The sequence below is a fragment of the Aquarana catesbeiana genome, linkage group LG03 (assembly GCF_042186555.1).
Source record: "Aquarana catesbeiana isolate 2022-GZ linkage group LG03, ASM4218655v1, whole genome shotgun sequence".
Classification (NCBI taxonomy): Eukaryota; Metazoa; Chordata; class Amphibia; order Anura; family Ranidae; genus Aquarana; species Aquarana catesbeiana.
In genome coordinates this window covers 553,496,130-553,517,487 of record NC_133326.1, presented here as the reverse complement: position 1 = coordinate 553,517,487, position 21,358 = coordinate 553,496,130, and the positions used below count along the sequence as shown (strand labels likewise).

General features: G+C 43.7%; 1 protein-coding gene across 1 annotated transcript in view; it reads right to left on the bottom strand.

Annotated features, from left to right (window-relative positions):
• The window catches only part of KLHL42 (kelch like family member 42), a 45,497-nt gene that overhangs the window by 14,870 nt on the left and 9,269 nt on the right, over positions 1–21,358 (bottom strand). The window contains exon 3 of the mRNA XM_073621687.1: positions 1,657–1,850. Coding sequence (XP_073477788.1) covers positions 1,657–1,850 — 194 coding nt within the window. The remainder of the gene's footprint in view (positions 1–1,656; positions 1,851–21,358) is intronic.

The following is a 21,358-nucleotide window of genomic DNA, read 5'->3' as shown; positions in this document are numbered from 1 at the left end:
AACTATGCACCAAAACATTAGGAACTGGGGTGCAGAAAGTGGCAGCAGGTGCTCTGCATACCTCCCAACTTTTTAAGATGAGAGAGAGGGGCACTTATTAGCAAAAGTATGTAGGCATAGGACACACCCACTGCCACGCCCCCTTAAAAGGAGAATTATACAAAAAAAAAAAAATGATTAGTTAAACCCACAAGTGCTTTTTTACCACTACTATTCCTTTATACTGGCGTTAAAATGTTTACAAATGCAGCGCTTTAGATATTGGATGAAAGGTTTAGTACTGGGAAACACTTTTTGGAAGATAAAAAGTACATTACATATACAAATATATAGTTCAGATCAAAATGAGGAACAAATGAGGAGGAAAGAGGGACTTTGTGTCAAAAATCAGGGACAGTCCCCCAAAATCAGGGACAGTTGGGAGCTATGCTCTGGACTGATGAGACAAAATCTGAAAAATATTTGGCTGTAGCAGGTGGCAGTTTGTTCGCCGAAGAGCTGGAGAGCCGTACAATAAAATGTGTCTGCAGGCAACAGTGAAGCATGGTGGAGGTCCAAGTTTGGGGCTGCATTTCTGCAATGGAGTTGGAGATTTGGTCAGGATCAATGGTGTCCTCAATGCTGAGAAATAGAGACAGATAATTATCCATCATGCCATACCATCAGGGAGGTGTGCGATTGGCCCCAAATTTATTCCGCAGCAGGAAAATGACCCCAAGCATACAGCCAATGCCATATCTTCAGTGTAAAGAACAAGAAGTTCTGGAAGTGATGGTTTGGCCCCCACCGAGCCCTGATCGCAACATCACTGAGTCTGTCTGGGATTACATGAAGAGACAGAAGGATTTGAGGCAGCCTACATCCACAGATCTGTGGTTTGTTCTCCAAGATGTTTGGAACAACCTACCTGCTGAGTTTCTTCAAAAACTATGTGCAAGTGTACAGATACGAATTGATGCTGTTTTGAAGGCAAAGGGTGGTCACACCAAATATTGATTTGGAGTTTTTTCTGTTCATTAACTTTCCATTTTGTTAATTGATAAAAAAAAAAAAAATTAACACTTCAATTTCTGAAAGCATTCTTAAATTTTCACACCTGCCCAAAACTTTTGCACAGTAACGTACATTCTTTTAAGTTAGGTGAAGCATGCTCAGTAATAAGAAAGCGTAACACTTCCAGGTATTTATTACCTCTCACAGAGATCACAGTACTCCCCCTTATAATGCTTCCACCTGCTTTTCTCTCTCCAGAAGGACAGTGCCATCTTTGTTTAGGCATCACCCAGGGTCACCAACTACTTCCTGGACTAAGGTGCTGGCTCAGGCATGACACAATCATATAAATGCTAATGCATGTGGCCTTCTTGGCTGTGTTCACAAATGTCTGACACAGATCAGCCCCTGCTGCAGCCTCTCACCATGCGGTGTGTGACAAATTACAATGTACATAGGAGAAAAGACTGGCTGCAAACGACATAAGACATCATCTAGGCAAACTCACCCAACCAGAGATCAAAGACGTTTTTTCAGGATGCAAGATTGCGCTTTTCTGAAAAAATCTTCTGTTGCTGTATAATGTGACATGTCAGGACTTTATTCATGCTTAAAAGGTCTACTTTAAGAAAAAAAAAAAAAAAAAACAAACAACCGACCAACCTCGTGGAGTGTAACCACCAACTACATAGATCTTCCCCAGGCTTTCACAGGCTGAGAACTCCACCAGGGTATCTGGAAGGGGAGCTACTAAGTTCCATGTGTTCTGAGCTGGATTGAAGGACTCCATGGTTTGTAAGGACTGGCCTCCAACAGCGTAGAGAGACCCGCCAACTGCGAGGAGCCGGAAATTATACCTAAAGTGAAAAATGGGTGGAAAATAGTCTGATAGTGAATTGTGAAATCAGAACTGTAGACAACAAATCAAAACACCATTTTATCCAATTACGTATTCACTGAAGGCTCCATTCACACTTGTACGACTTGTCATGTGACTTTGGACATAAAGTAGTGAGTGTACATCTTGTATAACAGTGTCAATTTGCTGTCCCCTCAAAATAACTCATCACACAGCTCTTAAAGTAGAACTAAGGTCAAAAATTTAAAATCAATAGGTGATAAAAGTAAATATGACGTACAATATATCTGCCCTTGTTTGTAATCTGAATGCAAGTAGATGGAGAAATGTACCTGATCCCCCTCCAGCTTGTCAGCTACCTTTATTGTTTAGACAACAAAGCTTCCTGGTTGTTAAAATCATTCCGTTGTCCCCTTTTGCGTTATGCCACTGTTAAGAGACTACAGCGCGGCGGCGTGACGTCATTAGGGGGCGCTGCTTCCTTTCCTTAGAATGCACCAGCGTGCCAATCAACCTAGAAGACATGCCATGGCTCTGCCCACTCTTCTCACATTAAGTCTGCCTATGCCACCACCCACTGCCAATTGAATTATGGGAACTGTAGTGCCCCGTGGGTGACGCAGAGGGCAAAGGCAGTGATGTGAACGCCCGGAAAAAAAAGTTTTTTTTCCTGAAGGCTTTTTTGTTTTTTTCCAAAAAATTGGAAAAAAAATTAAAAAAAAATTGTGGAATATTTTATTTTAACGTGATGAATAAAATATTTTAAAGACAGGGTGTTCACCTTAAGTTTTTAGAAGTTCCTAATTGTGATGACGGACAAAAAAGTGTAGCTGCAGAAGCAGAGACAGATACTGACAATTTTAGCTCAGAAAATGATTCTGATTAAAATGTCCATTGAAACTTAGTCCCACTCTCTTCTTAAACACTTCCCCCAGCTTCAATCCTTTTTATGAGAATGGGGTTTTTATTTAATACTGTGGAGAGGAAATATGAAAAATTGTTACTTTGGGTTTTGAAAATTGTTTTGTGGAGGCTTTTTATGTGGAACAGCCCAACTAGTAAGCAGTTCAGGAGATTGTTGCTCCCTTTGTTACAAATAAATATTATAAAAAAGTAAATTCTGTTTGTGATAATTGTTAGGCTACACTTTATTTTTAATATGCCAGTTGTGATAATTTTATGTCAAGTCAAATTGTCCATAGTCATATTTTATGTTCCTAAAGTAACAGAATGACTTTCAATCTTAAAAAAAAAGACAAAAAAGTGCTAATGTACCATTTTTTAAAATTTTTCTGAAAATTTCAGGTTTTTTCCCCAAAAAAAACGGGAAAAAAAAACCAAACTTTTTTTCCAAGCTTCAAAATTTCTGGAAATTTTACATCTCTACTGCGCCCAGCATCACAAACGGAATCCAGCGGCACAGGTTCGGAGTGTGGGTTACAGCAAGCAAAACAGATGAATGATGAGTTGATCATAATTTCATTTATTAGGTTTAATATGTGTCATTTTCATGAGCTTTGCCAAGGGTTCACTAAAAATACATAGCCTGCCTTTAGTTGTCCTTTAAATGTCTAAACCGCTGGCAACAAAAGTGAGTACACCCCTAAGTGAAAATTTCCAAATTGGGCCCAAAGTGTCAATATTTTGCATGGCCACCATTATTTTCCAACACTGCCTTAACCCTCTTGAGTATGGAGTTCACCAGAGCTTCACAGCTTGCCACTGGATTCCTCTTCCAATCCTCCTTGATGACATCACGGAGCTGGTGGATGTTAGAGACCTTGCGCTCCTCCACCTTTCATTTGAGGATGCCCCACAGATGGGGTCAATAGGGTTTAGTTCTGGAGACATGCTTGGCCAGTCCATCACCTTTACCTTCAGCTTCTTTAATAAGGCAGTGGTCGTCTTGGAGGTGTGTTTGGGGTCGTTATGTTGGAATACTGCCCTGCAGCCCAGTCTCCGAAGGGAGGGGATCATGCTCGGCTTCAGTATGTCACAGTACATGCTGGCATTCATGGTTCCCTCAATGAACTGTAGCTCCCCAGTGCCGGCAACACTCATGCAGCCCCAGACCATGACACTCCCACCACCAGACTGCAGGCAAGACACACTTGTCTTTGTACTCCTCACCTGGTTGCCGTCACACGCGCTTGACACTATCTGAACCAAATAAGTTTAGCTTGGTCTCATCAGACCACAGGACATGGTTCCAGTAATCCATGTCCTTAGTCTGCTTATCTTCAGCAAGCTGTTTGCGGGCTTTCTTGTGCATCATCTTTAGAAGAGGCTTCCTTCTGGGATAACAGCCATGCAGACCAATTTGATGCAGTGTGCAGCGTATAATTTGAGCACTGACAGGCTGACCCCCCCCACCCCTTCAACCTCTGCAGCAATGTTGGCAGCACTCATACGTCTATTTCCCAAAGACAACCTCTGGATATGACGCTGAGCACATGCACTCAACTTCTTTGGCTGACCATGGCGAGGCCTGTTCTGAGTGGAGCCTGTCTTGTTAAACCGCTGTATGGTCGTGGCCACTGTGCTGCAGCTCAGTTTAAGGGTCTTGGCAATCTTCTTATAGCCTAGGCCATCTTTATGTAGAGTAACAATTCTTTTTTTCAGGTCCTCAGAGAGTTCTTTGCAATGAGGTGCCATTTTGAACTTTCATTGACCAGTATGAGAGAGTGAGAGCGATAACACCAAATTTAACCACTTCTGGACCGCCCGTCCTCGTTATACGTCGGTACATTGACATTGAATACTGTTGTTATGGCAGCAGATAGCTGCCATAACCCCGGTATTGTCTGAAACGGCGGGCAGTCTACTTTAGGATAAAAGTGGTCCCTGCAGCGGATTCGCCACAAGATCACTTTTATCGGCAGCAGGAGAGGCCCCCCTTCTGCCACGTTCCGGTCGTCTCCGCCGCGTACTGGAGCCATCGGCAACAGCAAAGATGATCCCATCCTTTCCCCTCAGAGGCACTAAGTCGAGTGAGGGAATGATTGCCCACACTTGACTCAATGCTGTTGGATGATGGAAGCGACGTCAAACATCACTTCTCCCCAATGGCCTTACAGGGACATTTTTTTTTTTAATTGCATTTAAGTTTAAATGTGAGATCCAAGGTCTTTTGACCCCAGATCTCACATTAATGAGGTCCTGTTATGCTTTTTTTCTATTACAAGGGAACAGGCCCGGACTGGCCATAGGGCTCTCTCTGGTGGTGCGGGTACAGCGTGGCTCTCTATGGTGGTGTGGGTTAGGGCTGGGAAAAAAAAAATCGATTTAAATCTTGAATCGAGTTGAGAGGTCAAATCGATTCAAAATTTAAGCAAATCGATTTATTTAGATTTTTTGTTTTTTTTCACCGCGCCGGTCCCGAGGCGCTGCGGGCATGAGTTTCTAGGCGAGGCCGCGGCTTCGGCCTAGTCCGCGGCTACGGCCGGACACCGCTGACTAGGCCGAAGCCGAGGACTCGCCTAAAAACTCATGCCCGCAGCGCCTCCGGACCGGCGCGGTTTCCAAAAAAAAAAAAAAAAAAAAAAAAAACTCGATTCGAATCGTGAATCGAGTTTTTTTTAAAGAAAATCTCCCAGCCCTAGTGTGGGTACAGCGTGGCTCCCTCTGATGGTGCTGGGGCTATTAGTTCCCTCAGCACAGTGCACTCTTTTTCCATGTCTCCTGTAGTAGCTGCTACAGTGTTGCACTCCTCAGCTTGTTTCCGGGTTTTCTCTTTTTAACCCCAGCAGAGTGCGTGCTGGGGACTGTAGCCGGCTCCCTGCTGAGAACAATTGGGCCATCCATCTCAGGGACTACATTTCCCATGATGACCCTCCAGTTTTTTCTGATTGGCCCTCCACTGTGGCCAATGGGGAAGGAAGAACAACAGACAGGAAGCGTTCTCTTCTCCCGTGCTGCCGACATGAGAAGGGGGGGGCGAGTGGGAGAAACATCCTGACAGTGGTCCGCAGCTCTCCCCCCCATTGCCCCACCGTGCGGACACCCATGGCTGGAGGAGGAGGAGTAGTCCGTAGGAGCTGAGAGCAGAACTGTCAGCGTCGGCTCCGAGGCAGAGCTGTGTATGAGAGAGACACAGCTCAGCCCATGCAGCCGCTAGTTCCGCCGGAAAAAGACACAGGCATGCCCGCATAGCGGTAGGCGAGCAGCGGCCGCAGCCTGTGTTAACCCTGTCCAGGCCTGCAGCTTACCGCTCGCTGTGCGGCCTGATCATCAACATTAACACTAATGAGTCGAATGACACCGGGGAGGGAAAATGGCTAATTGGGCCCAATTTGGACATTTTCACTTAGCGGTGTACTCACTTTTGTTGCCAGCGGTTTAGACATTATTGGCTGTGCATTGAGTTATTTTGGAGGGGACAGCAAATTTATACTGTTATACATGCTGTACACCAGTGGCGTCGCTAGGGGGTGGCTATTGGGACTATAGCCCTGAATATGGGGCCCATAGCCCCGAGTCTCTTGTTGCAGGATCCCTGCCTGGCCAGCAGGCCATGGCTGCGACAGACAGGCTGCATGAGAGAGGTGGATAAGAGGAGAGAAGTGAGCGGGTGGACGAGCAGAGATGACATCATCTCTCTCCACCGGCTCCACATCACCTCTGCCCTCACAGCTGGGCCTCTTCAGTGTGGGAGCGAGGTGCGTCAGGGAGCAGAGAGATTACATAATTTCTCACTGCCCACCACACATCAGTGCTCTTCCACCCTCACAGCGCGGGCCTCTTTAATGTCGGAGGTGCGGCGGGGAGCAGCGAGATCACATCATCTCTCACTGCCCGCCCCTATCATGCCCACACTAAATGGACCAGTGCTGCCAGCCTGTCACCAATACAGTGACAATGCACATTTGGTGGCACTGACTGACATGGCAAGTGACAATACACATCAGTTGGCAAGTGACAACCCACTTTTGGTGCCAGACGACGTGGCAAGTGACAACCCACATCTGGTGGCAGGTGACGTGGCAATTGACCATCCGCATCAGGTGGCAGGTGACGTGGCAAGTGACAATCTGCAAATGGTGGCAGGTGACATGGCAGGTGACAATCCACATCTGGTGGCAGGTGACAATCCACATCTGGTGGCAGGTGACAATCCACATCTGGTGGCAGGTGACAATCCACATCTGGTGGCAAGCGACGGCGGCAAGTAACAAGCTGCATCTGGTGACAGGCGACAGTGACAAGTCACACGCTGCATCTGGTGACAGGCGACAGTGACAAGTGACATGCCCAGGGCTCCCACTGATTCTGCATTATGGCAAGTTGAACCGCTTCATTATATAATAGAATGTAACAATAGAAACAATCAACCATGGTGCCATGATGATTGAAGTGCCAACACCAGCCATTGCCCCCCCCCCACCCCGGGCCTGCAAAAAGGTTGGTGAACGCTGCTATGGGCTCTAGCCCCAGATCTTTTGCAGACTTAGCAACGCCCCTGCTGTACACTCACTACTTTGCTACAATGTAAAGTGTCATTTCTTCAGTGTTGTCACATGAAAAGCTATAATAAAATAATTACAAAAAAAGTGAGGGATGTACTCACTTTTGTGAGATACTGTATATCATATTAGTAATGTAGTAACATAAAAATGCATATAGAGCAAAGAAAAGTGCATTCATGTATTTATATATGGCATAAACACATCATATGTCATACTTACAAAATTGTAAAAAAAACAGATATTGCATATAACTAATGAGTAAGTGATCATTTGTTTCCCCAGTGAGGGCAGCGCACACATGCACCAGATGGAACCACGAGGACCGCGAGGAAATGAGCCCAAGACTGCACATACAGGGAACCCAGGTAACAGAGCAAAGGTTCCCACCATGTAATGCCAAACAGACAGTTAGTAATCGGTCATTGGAGAGTTTATTATGATGCTCATTTGTATAGATAAGCAGATATAAGGAATTGTTAATATGATGTACAGGTATGCAGGGACTCAGAGACATATAGATTGTAATATATTCATAAGCAAGGTACTTAAGAGATTAAATCTGGCTAATATCCAGTTCAATATCCTGTGATTGCAATCAAAAAGTCTGCCTCATAGTTCAGCATACCTGAGGCTCCTTTCACACGGGGCTGTTCGTTTTGATGGACTCTGCTTGCTCAGCGGGGATCGATCCGTTGATCCCCGCTGAGCCGGCGGATGCCAGGTCCATCTCCGCTCACTGTGCAGGGATGGACTTCAATCTGATCTGCCAGACAGATGGAAATAGGGTTTCGATCTGTCTGTATTCAGTGGACCGGAGCAGATCGGATGTCAGCAGACATTTCTCCGCTGACATCCGTCGCTCCATAGAGATGCATGGAGCATCCGTTCAGGGCAGCCTAAAAGAATTGACAGGCGGACCTGAACGGTCCACCCGTGTGATAGGGGCCATAGTCTCCACAGTCAGCTCCAGTGCAACCTACTCCCAGGACCACACAGGAAGGAGCAGATATACCCAGCTGGAGGGCTTGATGATTCAGTTCCCAACTGAATAATAGGGGACAGCTGATAAGGCAAGATGGAAAAGCTGGTGCCTAAATCTGGGATTCCAGCATCTATCATGAATCCCTTGGCGTCAGGACGTGTGGTGCAGCCACGTCCCCCCCAAAAAGAGAGGGGCGGGGCGGAGCCACATCATCACGCCACCGATGCACGTGCGGCCGCCCTACAGCGCTCTAGGGTGGAACGCAAGCAGGAAGGGAAATGGTGGTGGACCCCACAATTTCAAAGGCCAAAAAAGAAGTCCATCCATGCCCCAAATAGGGGGCGTGAGATGAACCCACGCGCGCCTGGCAGTGCAGAGAGGGCCCAATCCCCCAGTCCTCTAGGGGGAAAAAAAAAAAAAAAAAAGTGTCCACGCATGCAGGGACATAGAATCATCCATTACACATAGACATTGCACATCATATGCAGCAACGGGTTGACCCCTAGTGGTGATAATAGATAAGACATTTGTACTCACTAAATTTCTTTTTACGCACACTGCCAAATTGGCAATGAACATAGGACAGCAAACTATATATCCCATAGAATGGCCAATCTCACCAGTACCAACAGCTTATAACACCAAAAAGAAAGTGATAAATGAAAAAATATTGAATGAGAAACATAAAAAATAAATAACAATATGAGATAGAATATATGAATAGATTGTGCAGAATAAGCTATAGATCTAGTTCACATACAACCGATTGGAAGCCTGATAAATAAGGTTTGAAATTAGACGCCTCATTGAGGCCTGGTGGCATTGTGGCTTTAAGATGGTAAATCCATCTTAGTTCACTCTGTAACACAGCAATTTATTAAAATCCCCCCCCCCCCCTCTGGGATTCACGTACATATGATCTAATGCCAAAAATGTAATTTTTGGAATAGTTTCCCTGTGAACCAGAGAGCTAAAACTACCAAGTGGTAATTCTGAATCTTTTTTATTAATGCTCGTTATATGACGATAGATCCTGCGCCAGAATTCCAACTTAGTCTTGCCAACATAGTAACACATGATAATAGATAAACTACAGTTAACATAATGTTTAGGTTTAAATCTCTCCCTATTTGGTAAGGTGATTCATTTTCGGGTGTCCATAAATTGGCAATAGCCACAGTGACCACAGGGGAAAGTACCCATAATCTTGTATTTTTTTCTCTCTCTCTGCTTGGTACTCACTATGCACAAGTTTATCCTGTAAAGATGAGGCCCTTTTATAAGTAACCAATGGACGGTCAGAAATAAAAGGGGCTAACCTAGAGCCCATACTTAAAAGATGCCAGGATTTCCTAAAAATACCACCAATTTGCATATGTTGTCTACAATGTTTCATTGTGATTCTAGTAGTATTAGTTTCCTGCACCTTTTTTTGAGAAAAAAAGTAACTTATGCCGTGATCCATTTTTTGTTTTTTTAAGGATCTTATTAGAATACCCTCTTTTGCGTAGTCTAGCTCTTAGTGTTTGAGACTCTTTCTCAAATAGGGCATTGCTCGAGCAGTTGTGTCTAGCCCGAACGTATTGTCCATAGGGGACAGAGGCTATCAAAGGTTCCAGATGGAAGCTAGAGGCCTCAAGTATGGCGTTTCCTGCCATAGATTTTCCAAATAGTTCGCTAGACAAATGGCCGTTGGAGTGTTTATGTATAGTTACATCCAAAAACGTAATGGTGGACAGACTACAAGTCATAGTAAATTTGAGATTGAAGGCATTATTCTGATTAATGTAATCAAGAAATTGGTTCAGAAGTGTAATGGGGCCCTCCCATAAGATTTTAATATCATCTTAGTATCGGTACCATGCAATCGCATGGTCCGTGTACATACATGCTGTATCATCAAAAAACAAATCCCGCTCACACTCCCCCAGGTATACGTTAGCATAAGAGGGGGTACAACATGTTCCCATGGCCACTCCCTGTACCTGGGGGGTAGTGGGAGCCAGAAAAGGTGAAATGGTTATGTCTTAAAGATGAATTCCACTGTGTTGGCGTTCGTAATGGCTTCTCCGGAACAGTAGGTTTTGGATGGTGGCTAGGCTTCTGTCGTGAGGTATAGAACTATATAGGGTCTCAACGTCAATGGCCACAAGAATAGTGCAGTCATCGACGTGGAGGCCCTCCAAAATCTGCAAATGATGAAGAGTGTGCTTGATGTTGGACGGAAGTACATCCACAAAGGGTCTGATTGAGTCTGATTGGGTCTGAGTAGGTTGTCAACAACTAAGGTTTTCGGTCAGACTACCTCTGCCACAGATGATAGGTCTACCGGGGGGGTGGGGGGGGGCTGAGGGGTTTTTATGCACCTTTGGGAGAGCATAGAAGGTGGCTTCCCTTGGGTAGCTGGTCCTAATATATTCCAATGTGTTTTTGGCAATAATATTGCGATAATAGGCTTGGTCAACCAATACCTAGAATTCTGTCAATAAGTGTCTTTGGTATTACGCGATACCATTCGACATTATCTAGGATGTTTTTACACATGCGCATATATTTTGCATTGTCCTGAATAATGATATTACCCCCTTTGTCCGAGGGCTTTATTGTTATAGATTGATTCCGTGTAAGGGATTGTAAGGCCTTAGTTTTATTGTGTGTTAAATTGCCCTTGAACCTATTGGATGTTTTAAGCTCTTGCATATCTTTAGTTACCAATTTCAGAAAGGTGCCTGCATTGAAGTTAGAACTTGGCGCAGGGTAAAGTGTTGATTTCTTTTTCAGGCCACCTACAAGGGATTTAGGTGGTGGTGGAGCAGAAATGATGCCATCTACAATCGGTCAGATCCAGAGAATCAATTTGGTTCTCTGGATCATTTCCTTCAAGTAGTGCTGTTAAGTTATCAATGGCTTCTAGATCTCTGAGTATATGTGGATACTAGACCGTTATGTTTCTTGGAAAATAAACTTTTTAGCAACAAGTTTCGTATAAAAAGAAGTGTATCTTTGATAACTTTAAATTTGTTAATTGGTGCCACAGGACAAAAAGGTAAGCTCTTTCCCAAGGACCCACATTTCATCCTGTGCAAGATGATGAGATGACAAATTAATAATATTTAGTGAGGTTTGGGTGGGTGTGTTTTGTGTGTCTTGTGGGTGTGTTTTTTCATACTGTCCTGGTGTTTTAATGTCTATGCTCGCATTCTATCTAAAAATATCACCCTGCCGTGAAGTGGATAGAATAGTGCTGGTATGCTGTAATGCTCTTGTACTGCTACCAGGGGCCTGAGTGTGATGGTGCATACTATGTGCAGTATTTTTATGCCCAATAGTGTGTGGGGGAAGACAAATCTTCCATGTAAGAGGTGTTATCATTGGATACATTCCCATGGCAGTGAACTTTGTGGAATCTACGTCTATTGGGTTGTGTGACCACTGATTGGTAGGAGATAGAGGACATGGATGGATATTTGGACATACCGGAGTTGTTTACGGTATAATTTGGTGCTCCAAGACAACTATTTCTTATTCTGGTTGGTTTTTGGCCATCCTGCCATTTATATGCGCTTTCCTCTTGAAAGGCTTTTTTGTCACGCAGAAATTTTTTATCTTTTTTAATAAGCACATCTTTATTAAATTTCTCAAAACGACTACTGAGCTTCCTTTCTAGATCTCCATATAGGGTGTGTGATTTTAATTTAATTAGTTGATTATTAAGAATATTGATCTTGATATCAAGGTCAGAAATTATGCCCATGCCATTTTAAAGTCTGGTTCGATCTTTTCAAAAATCCTGCTACATCAGTGGCGAGAAAGAAAGGCACCTGGAGGCCCCCAATATAACAAAAACAGAATGTGAATGACTGTCAAAAAAATTAAAAAGTCTAAATGACAATAATATACACAACAGATACACCTAGAAAACATAAAAAAGCTCTATATGCAGAATTAGATGAATGTCTTTAAACATAGATACACAATCAATACCAGCAGGTGAGGGTAAAAAAAGGTTTGGGGGGGGCATAAAACCCCAAGGTAAGCGAAATTGGGATTGAAGGGATTGATATGTGTATGGCAGGAATTGGTCTGTCAAATCCAAACAAAAACAAACAAAAAACACCTGGTGCGTAAAGCACAGTAAAACCCCTCATGAATTTGACAGGCAGAGCAAAATGTTGGTAAAAAAATATATATATTTTATTAACTACTTCAGCCCCCTTAATGACCAGGCCATTTTTTGCGATACGGCACTGCGTCGCTTTAACTGACAATTGCGTGCGCCATTGTACCCAAACAAAATTGATGTCCTTTTTTTCCCACAAATAGAGCTTCAATTTTGGTGGTATTTGATCACCTCTGCGGTTTTTATTTTTTGCGCTATAAAACAAAAAAAAAGTGACAAATTTGCAAAAAAAAAAAAAAAATAATAATTTTTACTTTCTGCTATAATACATATCCCAAAAAAAATTCATCAGTTTAGGACAATATGTATTCTTCTACATATTTCTGGTAAAACAAAAAAATAAATAAATAATATATCGCAATAGGCGTATATGGATTGGTTTGCGCAAAAGTTATCATATCTACAAACTATGGGATAGATTTAGGGACTTTGTATTTTTTTTAAATTGTTTTTACTGATAATTGCGGCGATCCACGATTTTTAGCAGGACTGCGACATTTCGGCAGACAAATCTGACTCTAAATGACACTTTTTGGGGACCAGTGACATTATTACATTGATCAGTGCTATAAAATGCTATAAAATGCACTGATCAATGTATACTCCATGTTGGTGCTAAATACATTGACTGATCTACAGTTTATTATATATTTATGATTGAGTATGATTATACATTCCTTTGTCTTTTTTCTAGAAAAATATCAAAAACTGCTCCCCCGAAACTCCTGAAGAAGGAAATACACTGTATAGAGGGAACACAATTTCTCTATATTCCGAAACATGTAGAGCAGGGGTCTCAAACTGGCGGCCCTCCAGCTGTTGCGAAACTACAAGTCCCATCATGCCTCTGCCTGCGTGAGTCATGCTTGTAACTGTCATCCTTGCAATGCAATATGGGACTTGTAGTTTCGCAACAGCTGGAGGGCCGCCAGTTTGAGACCCCTGATGTAGAGCATCTTGTGCGGTGGTACTCTCACACCAGCAGGTCATCTTTGAATTTGCTGGGAGGACATACCAATGCACCTTAGCAGTTTGATTACTGATTACTATTTATTCATTGTCTCCTCCACTCACGTGATTTTATATCATATATGTTTGTGTATATTTTGTATTCAATAAACTTTTGTTAATAATTTAATAACATTTGTGTATTTGACGTTTGCACCATTCATTCATTTCCCGGTGACACACTGCCCGTATTATCCCCCTTGGGGCACATCTCCCTTTCTGGTTTCTTTCCTTATCTGGGATGTGGCAGTGATCCCCGGGCAAGCTCCAATATTGGTTCCCTTCCGAATTCCTGTTTTGATCAATGAATAAATAACACTGGAAGGGAAGGGGTTAACACTAGGGGGCAATCAAGGGGTTTAATGTGTTCCCTCATCGTGTTCTAACTGTAGGGGGTATGGGCTGCCTGGGACATGATAGAGATTGTGGTTCCCGATCACTGGGAACAGAAGATCTGACATGTCGCCTGTCAGAACGGGAATCCGCCTTGTTTACAAAGGCAGATCCCCGTTCTGCCTCTGTGTATGTGTATATTATATATAACATACACACACACACACACACACACACACACACACTATATATAGTATACATTACCTACCGCAGGAAACACCATACTTGAGGCCTCTAGTTTTCATCCGGAACCATGATAGCCTCTATCCCCTATGGACAATATGTTCGGGCTAGACGCAACTGCTCGAGCGATGCCCTATTTGAGGCTCAAACACTAAGACCCCTTTCACACTGAGGTGCTTTACAGGCGCTACAGTGCTAAAAATAGCACCTGCATAGCGCTTGTAAAGAGACGCTTCTGTCTCTCCAGTGTGAAAGCCTGAGTGCTTTCACACTGGAGCGGTGCGCTTGCAGGACGTTAAAAAAAAAAAAAAAATTCCTGCAAGCAACATCTTTGAAGCGGTGAAGGAGCAATGTATACACCGCTTCTAAACTGCTCCTGCCCATTGAAATCAATGGGGCAGTGCAGCTATACCGCCAGCATAGCGCTGTTTTAACCCTTTCTCGGCCACTAGCGGGGGGTAAAAGTGCCCCGCTATTGGCCGAATAGCGCCGCTAGAAAAAGCGGCGCTTTACCGTCAATGCACCCACCGCCCCAGTGTGAAAGGGGCCTAAGAGCTAGACTACGTAAAAGAGGGTATTCTAATAAGATCCTTAAAAAAAAAAAAAAAAAAAAAAGCAAAAAAATAGATCACGGCATGAGTTACTTTTTTCTCAAAAAAAGGTGCAGGAAACTAATACTACTAGGATCACAACGAAATATTGAAGGCAACATAAGCAAGTTAGTAGCATTTTTAGGAAATACTGGAATCTTTTATGTATGGACTCTACGTTAGCCCCTTTCATTTCTGACCATCCATTTATCACTTATAAAAGGGGCCTCATCTTTACGGGATAAATTTGTGCATAGTGAGTACCAAGCAGAGAGAGATAAAAAAAAATATAAGATTATGGGTACTTTCCCCTGTGGGAACTGTGGCTATTGCCAATTTATGGAATATTTTTTCATTTATCACTTTCTTTTTGGTGTTATAAGCTGTTTGTACTGGTGAGATTGGCCCTTCTATGGGATATATAGTTTGCTGTCCTATGTTCAATGCCAATTTGGCAGTGTGCAGATGTCATATCTATTACCACCACTAGGGGTCAACCCATTGCATATGCTGTGCAATGTCTACAAGTAATGGATGATTCCATGTCCCTGGACTGTGCATGCACTGACACTTCCCCCCCTATTTGGGGCGTGGATGGACTTCCTTTATGGCCTTAGGAATTTGCGGGGTCCAATGCAATTTCCCTTCCTGCTTGAGTGGTGTGATGACGCAGGATGAGGCTCTTCCCTGCCCCTCTATATTTTGGGGGGCGTGGCCGCACCGCACGCCCTGACGTTGAAGGATCCATGATGGATGCTAGATGCCCAGATTTGGACACCAGCTTTTCCAGCTAGCCTTATCAGTTGTCACTTATTATTCAATTAGGAATTGAATCATCAAGCCCTCCAGCTGGGTATATCTGCTCCTTCCTGTGTGGTCATTCCTGCAGCACACAACTGGGAGTAGGTTGCACTGGAGCTGACTGTAGAGACTAAGGTATGCTGAACTATGAGGCAGACTTTTTTTATTTCTTTTTTAACAATAATTTTTATTTATTTTATCAAACAAATACAAATCAATTGAAGTTGCTACATATATTATACAACATTTGTAATACAAAAACTGAGAAGGCATAAAGTATAGCACTGATATAAACCTTGGTGGCCTAGTCCAGCTTACCCCGGTTGGGTTCAAGCTGTAGGACTGGAAGGTCATCACTTGACTATGCTTCTTACAGTATAAACTAGGAGTATGGAAATAATGTTGGGAAGGGAAATTAAAAATAACGAATAACCAAAAAGTAATGAATATCAGAGAGATTGCTCTACACCGACGAATTGCTTAAGTGAATGGTCACAATATTTCAGCCTGAAGGGTAAATTTAAAGGTTACATTCTTTTAGGTAATAGACTTTTTTTATTTCAATGACGGGATATGTAACTGGATATTAGCCAGATTTAATCTCTAAGTACCTTGCTTATGACTATATTACAATCTAAATATCTCCGAGTCTCTGCATACCTATACATCATATTAACAATTCTTTAAATCTGCTTATCTATACAGATGAGCATCATAATAAAGTCTCCAATGACCGATTACCAACTGGCTGTTTGGCATTACATGGTGGGAACTTTTGCTCTGTTACCTGGGGTCCCTGTATGTACAGTCTTGGGCTCATTTCCTTGTGTTTCTCGTGGTTCCATCTGGTGCGCTGCTCTCTGGGAAACAACTGATCACTTATTTATTGGTTATATGCAATATGTTTTTTATAATTTTGGAAGTATGACATATGTGTTTATGCCATATATAGATACATGAATGCACTTTTCTTTGCTCTGTATGCATTTTTGTGTTACTACAGTACTAATGTGATATATTTATATTGTAGAACTACTACTACCCGTTTGACATAAAACCTCTGAAGAAGAACTAGAATTAGTCTGAAACGTGTAAGGTGTCTATGCCAGTATGTACGACAGTTAGCCCACCAGTATCCATGGGCAGTATGTGGCAGACATACAGAATGTGTTATTTTGGGTATTTATTATGATCTTCTATTCATAATTGAATACTATATGATGTTCAGTGTTTTGTACTATTTTATAATGTTATAATAAAATATATATTTTTTTACCAAAATTTTGGTCTGCCTGTCAAAAAATCCATGAGGGGTTTTACCGTGCTTTACGCACTAAGTGTTCACGATTTCATTTGGATTTGACAGACCATTACTGCCATATATATATACACACCAAGCCCTCCAATCCTAATTTTGTATACCCACCAACCATGGCAGGACGTATAACTCTTGCTGCAGCATGTGTACACCCCTGGCCACTACAGCCAAAGGGAGTGCAGTTGGGGCAGGGGGGGTGGTAAAAACCATCTTAACTAAAGGAGTCTCTCCCCCCCCCCCCCCCCCCCAAAGTGCAAATGTAAATGAACCCTCACTGTTTCGAGTGCTCTATAAGGCTGTTTTCACACTGATGTTCTGCGGTTTACCTGCACCGTGGGTGCAGTGCATTTGCAACCTTCTTGGGTTAGCTGCGCTTTGCCATAGACTTCTATAATATCCTTCAGGTGTGATGCACTTTTCTGAAAGTGCACCAAAACTCCTAAATGCTTTCAGAAAATGCAACAAAACTCCTGCATTCAGAAAGTTCACCAAACCCGCAGGATATAATAGAAGTTTTTGGCTAAGTGCACCAAACCCGCATGAAAGCTGCTGGTACACTGCACTGCACCCGCAGTGTGGTTAAGCCGAAGCACATCAGTTTGAAAGCAGCCTTATACTATTATGCTCAGTGTATTGCTTCACACTGACCTGCAGATCTCTTCTTGTCTGCTGCTGGAACCACTCTGGAGACCGCTAGCTGGCATAAGAGGTGGGGTGCAGTTGGCATCACCCCACATGGGACAGGAGCCATCACTACAGAGGAGGCATCGGCTTATGCGGCTCTTGCGCCCTACTACATCTCCAACTTTACAAGTAGTCCCTCTAGATTGCACTCCATTTGATGTTCTGGCATGGCGGGTCAGCAAACTCAAACCGCGATCTACCAGTCACCTGTCTGCGATCTACTGGTTGCTGATCACCGCTTTAGTCTAATACTGTTGTACAGGCTTCTCTCCTGTAGTGAAAGTGCTTACTCTGATACACACTGTAAGCTTCTTACAATGTGCATTAGAAGTGACAACAAAGCCCACCTTATGTCCTGGCTGTAGGAGAAGACATCCAGCATCTAGCGCTTTCCTCCCCAGCCTGACTGTCCCTGGCCTACCTCTTTTAATCATTGGATTTCGGTTCCTTTTAATCATGGAGGCTCAGCATCACATACTACCTACTAACACATACCTAAGCCGGCCATAGACTGTTCGAATCTTCAGCAGGAAACAGCCGAGATTCGAACCATATATGGGCAGGCTGAATGTATCCAAGTTGATCAGATTTTACATGTGATTATCGCTAGAGAGGCTGGTACACAATGGCTCGGCTGGAGAGATTCCACTGTCAACACTGTGTGTTGATGGGGGAATCAAGCAAATTTCTTTCCTGCAACCCGTGATTGCAGGAAAGAAATGCGCTCTGCGTATGGCCAGCCCAAGGGTGATCTGTATGCAAATACAGGCTGCCTATAAATGCCCACTCCTCCAGACTGACATCCACCCATCAAGACATTTTACTAGATGCACAACTCCTTCCAAGAGCCACCCCACTGCTTGCATTAGAGCTGATGACTCTTATGCTGCGTAAACACACGATTGGAAATTCAGCCAGCAAAAGACCGATGAGAGCTTTTGGTCGGAAAATGCGACCATGTGTATGCTCCGTTGGACTTTTGCTGGCCGAATTCCAGCCAGTAAAAGATTGAGAGCATGTTCTCAATTTTTTGGTTGGGAAAAGTTCCCATCGGAAATTCCGATCGTCTGTAGCAATTCCGACGCGCAAAATTCCTACGCGTGCTCGGAAGCATTGAACTTCATTTTCTCGGCTTGTCGTAGTGTTGTACGTCACCGCGTTCTTGACGGTTGAAAGTTCAGCAAACTTTTGTGTGACGGTGTGTATGCAAAGCAAACTGGAGTGGAATCCCGTCGGAAAAACCATCCAAAATTTTTCTGCCGGAAAATCCGCTCATGTGTACGTGGCATAAAAGTGGTACTTGAGGCTGAAGGTTTTTTACTTTATCTGCATTAAAGTGGTTGTAAAGCCTGTTACACCACTTGTATGTCCAGGTAAGCCTATAATAAGGCTTACCTGTAAAGTACTGTAAATATCTCCTAAACTTGCACAATTTAGGAGATATTCACTATATGCACTGCTGCCGACATCATTGGCGCATGCGCACTGCAGAAACTGCCCACTCGTACCATTTTTTTTTTCAGTGCACGGGAGTGACGTCATCGCGTCTCCAGCCAATCACAGCGCCAGAGTCTGCGAACCTTGAAGTACCTCCGGTGAAAGATGTTGGCCGTGGGAGCAGAGTGCAGGCGGCACTGCAGGGCATCGTTCTAAGGTAAGAATTTCATCATGAGCTAGTATCCAGATCTTGAGCCAGTGATGTGCATGAGAGCAGAGGCTCTCTTCCTCCTCATAGGCTGCTGTCAATCACAGCCAGAAAGGAGAGAGTGGGGGCAGGGCCAAGCTGCTCTCTAAAGAACACACAGGTCCTGCTGCCTATGGACACACAGATCCGGCTCGGGAGGGAGCCCACACGAGTGTCTCCATAGCAAGTGGCTCGCTATGATGGGTGCTCAGCATGGGGGGGGGGCCCCCCAAGACCCAGAGGTGCTGGTGGTGGACCAGAGAAGGAGGAAGATCCAGGCTGTTCTGTGCAAAACCATTACACAGAGCAGGTGGGTATAACATGTTTCTTGATTTAAAATTAAAAAAAAATAAAAATCACTTTAAGAGGCAAACTGAGGCAGGGTGTTATAATGTTTTCAGGAAGCTGTAATGTATAGCATTCTGCTAGCTCTACCCACTAGCCATGATCTGCCTACATTGCATAGAAAAGCACACATGAGGTCACTGGGTCTAAAATAAAGGTATGTAATGAAAATAGATAAATAGATAATATAACAGATAAAATAGAAGTATGGGAATGGCTTTTTTTTTTTTTTTTTTTTAAATCATACCTAGGTGGATGCAGCATTGGTCCCCCCGCCGGCTCTAACAATGAGAACCGAGTGATCAAACACCGCCAATGGCTCGGGTCTCAGAGCTCCGTAAGCAGAGAGCTGGTGACTGTCACTGTCTCTCTGCTCCCCCCACGCTCACTTGAGTGCTGGTCTGTGGAGGGAGAGGGAGCGACCGGCTCAGGGTCTCAGCAACTCACTGTGAGGCTGAGCTGGGTTCCCGATTTAGGCATGTGGGCGGATCCCGACCATGTGATCTTTGCCGAGCCTGGACTGGCTCTCTAACGTCAGCCGACAGCAGGCTTCAGCCCGCTGTCTGCTGAAAACGGATCACAAAAGTGCACTCCTGTGATTCACGGGAGAAGTACAGCCAAATGAGCTTTGGCTGTACTTCTCCATAGAGATACATCAAAACACATTTGAAATTCATTAAATGTGTTTTGATGTATCTCTATGGAGAGTGAAGCAGCTTCTAAAAGGCAGCACTGCGCAGTCTCACAGTCCATAAGCATCACATATGTGACACCCAGCAAAATGAAAATAAAATAGTTTTCGTTCCCTGTGCTTTTTTCTGATATTAGGGGAAAAAAAAAAAAAAATTGTAAAATACATGGGAATGGAGGCAGAATGAATGAACTCAAGTGTTGCAAAAAAAAAAAAAAAAGTACAAAGCTGCATTATTTCCCACAAAATGAGATTTAAAACCCTGATAGGATTTGGCAAGAAGGAACGAACGAGTCATTGTCAACTACTAGATTGTTTTCTTTACAGGAATCCCTGGACAACCTTGTATGGGCATGAGGAATTATCCCAAGGAAGCCCCGGGATAGAAATGTTTGGAACACTCCCATCCTCCAGACCCCGCCTCTTTAAGTGGGGGGGAGAAGGGAGGGATCCTTTAAATTGCCATCTTCCCTAAAGAGCACCAAATAAGGTGAGCAGGACAGATCCAGAAACGCTTCCTATCCATACAGGAGCTGGGGGCCACTGTTTAACCCCTTCACTCCCACAGCTAGAAAAAAAAAGCCCTGAATGGATACAATTTAAAGGTGGCTACAGCTAAATGGAAAATGTTAGCAAAGTAATGTTACAGAATAATTCCAGGCAGATATAAAAGACACAAATTAATGCAGCTCTGTAATCATTAAGGCTCCATTCACATCTTGGTGTATAGGGGCGAAAATCGCAGTAAAAATACGCAAATAGAATCGCTGGATGCCCATCACCCAAAAGAAGCTCATATACTCCCATTTGGGGTGCAACACATGGGGAAACGCACGGGCTTGCCGCTATTGCGAATCGCACCAATTCCGTCCGCGATTCAGAACGTGGAGATGTGAACGGAGCCTAAAACTGAACTCTGGGGAAAATAAAAGTCCTCCCCTGCAGTGGGGCTGCTTCTGCAGTGCAAAGGTTAATCACATGTTTATGCCCAGGGTATGGCTCAGTTCACACTTGTGCGATGTGGGAACCCTGGGAATACACTGTGGGTTCCCACATCGCACCCGACATGCACGGCAATTCACACTGCCATATGTGAACTGTGGGGAGTGTCAATACACTGTTAATGACACCCCCATTTCAGCTCGCAAATCGCACTGCGAACTGACAGTTCGGACATAAATC